This window comes from Littorina saxatilis, linkage group LG7, assembly GCF_037325665.1.
Source record: "Littorina saxatilis isolate snail1 linkage group LG7, US_GU_Lsax_2.0, whole genome shotgun sequence".
NCBI classification, from domain to species: domain Eukaryota; kingdom Metazoa; phylum Mollusca; class Gastropoda; order Littorinimorpha; family Littorinidae; genus Littorina; species Littorina saxatilis.
Genome location: NC_090251.1, coordinates 42,103,537 through 42,106,036, shown reverse-complemented (window position 1 = coordinate 42,106,036; position 2,500 = coordinate 42,103,537). Strand labels below are relative to the sequence as shown.

General features: G+C 48.1%; 1 protein-coding gene across 1 annotated transcript in view; it reads left to right on the top strand.

The window, feature by feature from the left end:
• Positions 1-2,420, top strand: part of LOC138971495 (uncharacterized) — a 10,717-nt gene extending 8,297 nt beyond the window's left edge. Inside the window, exon 5 of the mRNA XM_070344239.1 lies at positions 396-2,420. Within this exon, the coding sequence (XP_070200340.1) occupies positions 396-1,550 (1,155 nt within the window). The 3' untranslated portion in view covers positions 1,551-2,420. The remainder of the gene's footprint in view (positions 1-395) is intronic.
• The last annotated feature ends 80 nt before the right edge of the window (positions 2,421-2,500 follow it).

The window sequence follows — 2,500 nt, the reverse complement described above, 5'->3', positions numbered from 1 at the left end:
GGGGGGTTGCATCTGGATCATCATGAAATCCGAGGAAAAATCGCACCTCTCACCCCCTCCAATTTTTTGTTTACCTTTTTCATTCAAGGAGAGGCTTCCTTTCCCTCCAGAAACATCCAAAAACGTTCAGCTTCAAGGGGGCGAAGCCCCATTGCAAACCCCACCAAGGGGGCTTAGCCCCCTGGACCCCCACCAAGGGGCTTCGCCACCTGGACCCCCATCTGTAACACCCCCCCCCCCCCCCCCCTAGTACTTACCTAGTCCGGCACTGCATGATTTCAGACTATGAAATCTCGAGCTTATTGCAAAGTGTTGCTTCGTCTTTAAAATGGCGGTATGCTAATTGTTTCTATTGTTAATTTTGTGTTCATTTATTTTCGTCCTCTCTGTTACAGGCCTCGTCGAATAAAGGGCTCACGGAAATTACACACCTGCAGATGCGCCAGCTGATTAGAAAAACAGATCTGTCATCACCACCACAGCAAGCGCTACCATCGCCACCAACACCACCACCACAACAACAGCAACGACCACAACAGGACAAACCCGCACCAAACACACCCTTCGCTGAAAAACGAAGCTTCGCGGATACGTTCACCCAAGGAGCAAGAATCAACGGCTTCCACGAAAACAAAAGCGTTGAAGCCAAATCCGTCAAGCATAACGTAGACAAGACAAAAGACGGAGGCGCCCTAGCTTGTCACGCTTGGACGGAACTGAAGCTACCTGAGCGAGTCACTGCCTTCAGCAAGGAGGAAGACGGGGGATCTTACTTCCTGGGCATCGGAGAGGAGCAGCAAGATCCCGAACTCACGTGGAAAGAAGTAGATCTCGCTGGGATGAACTGGAATGGGCGAACGGGCTGGGTCGCCAAAAATACCAACGAGGAGGAGGAAATTGTCTACCTGGCCAGGAAAGACCAGGTGCCCACTTCACAAGATCGCACAGGCCACTTTCTCTGTGAAGGCGTGCCACTGCCCACGAACCAACACGCCGTGATGGAACAATGGCTGCGAGATAAAATCGTGGGCAAAAACGAAGCTTATGACGACAGGAGTACGACAAGAGACGGGGGAGCCACAGAAAGAGGCGGTAGAAGAACCAGAGGCAATTCAACAAGCGCAAACAAGGCTGAAGACAAAGCTCAGAAAATGATGTGGTATCCACCGGAAGCCTTTGAAAATCAGGTGGAAATACTGTTCCATGAAGTCAAAACCTCGTCCATCGACGATTGCGAGAGTGGAAATTCAGCAGAGCAACAGGAAGCTGGGGAAGCAAGTGATGTCACTTCCGGCCCTGAGGTTTACGTCATCGAAGTTTCGGTGAAGCCTTTCCGTGGACTTTGCTTCACGGACCCAGAAGGACCCGAGGCCTACAAGTTCCCCTACCCTGACAACCCGGAGAAGCCGAAGACAGAGGATGAGGGACGTCAGACTACAACCGTAGTGGAGCCAGGAAATCGGTGCGAGGAAGAACTAAAGCCGATTCGCATTTCTTGGGCCACTTGGCTTAAAGAACAGTCAAAAGCGTTGTCTGAATTTCAGATGTGACATGTTTTTTTGCGGCGAACAGCGTGGAGACTGTCTGTAACAGTAGATCTATTTGTTGATGAGCAGTAAAACAACATTTACGTCAAAGGAGAAGAGAGTGGGGGGGGGGGGTAGTTTTGAGTAGAGCGTAAAGACCTGGCATGACAGTGACACGATTTGTTACAACCTCAACGTCGATACGCTCTGGCATTGACAAATCATAAAGACCGGTGTCACGAACTGAAAACTCTGCCTGAACAATCCTTCTCATTGCGGCCAATGCGCATGCGCTAACATGGGGAGATTAATCAGGTCGTGAACACTGAACCTAACCCTTACCCTAACCCTTACCCTAACCCTTACATTAATCCTAACCCTAATCCTAACCCTTACCCTAACCCTTACATTAATCCTAACCCTAACCCTGACCCTAACCCCTGGTTCGTTCGGTCAAAGGGTCGCATTTTTTAAGTCCAAGATTGGCGCATGCGCATTGACCGCAATGAAAAGGATTATTCAGCAGAGGTTTCAGTTCGTGACATCGGTTATTAACTATCCTGCCCAATGTCATATTTGTGAATTGCTGTTCCTTTTACCCTTGATGAAATGAAAGGTCGATCTCTTATCCCTAGACCCTTGTTCCCCCGGTAGTCGAGTATTGTATTCAGAACTCGCGATCGGGCTGACACTAACCAACACCTGCAAGTGCTCTGTTGACTCTCTGCAGTATCAGGGTAGTGGTTTATTGGGTTTCGCATGATACAAGACAACTTCAAAGACGATTAGAAATTGTTCTCTGTGTTTGCTAGGGGTCTACGATTTCAGAGTTTTAGTCGTGAAGCTACTGTCTAAAGGCATGTATATAATAATATTATCGTATCGTTATGCAGTATGGAGTTTTGATATGTGTTTGTTTTTAAATTCAAAAAAATATATACATGTAAAGTAGGCTAACGCTTTTACGTGTGTGT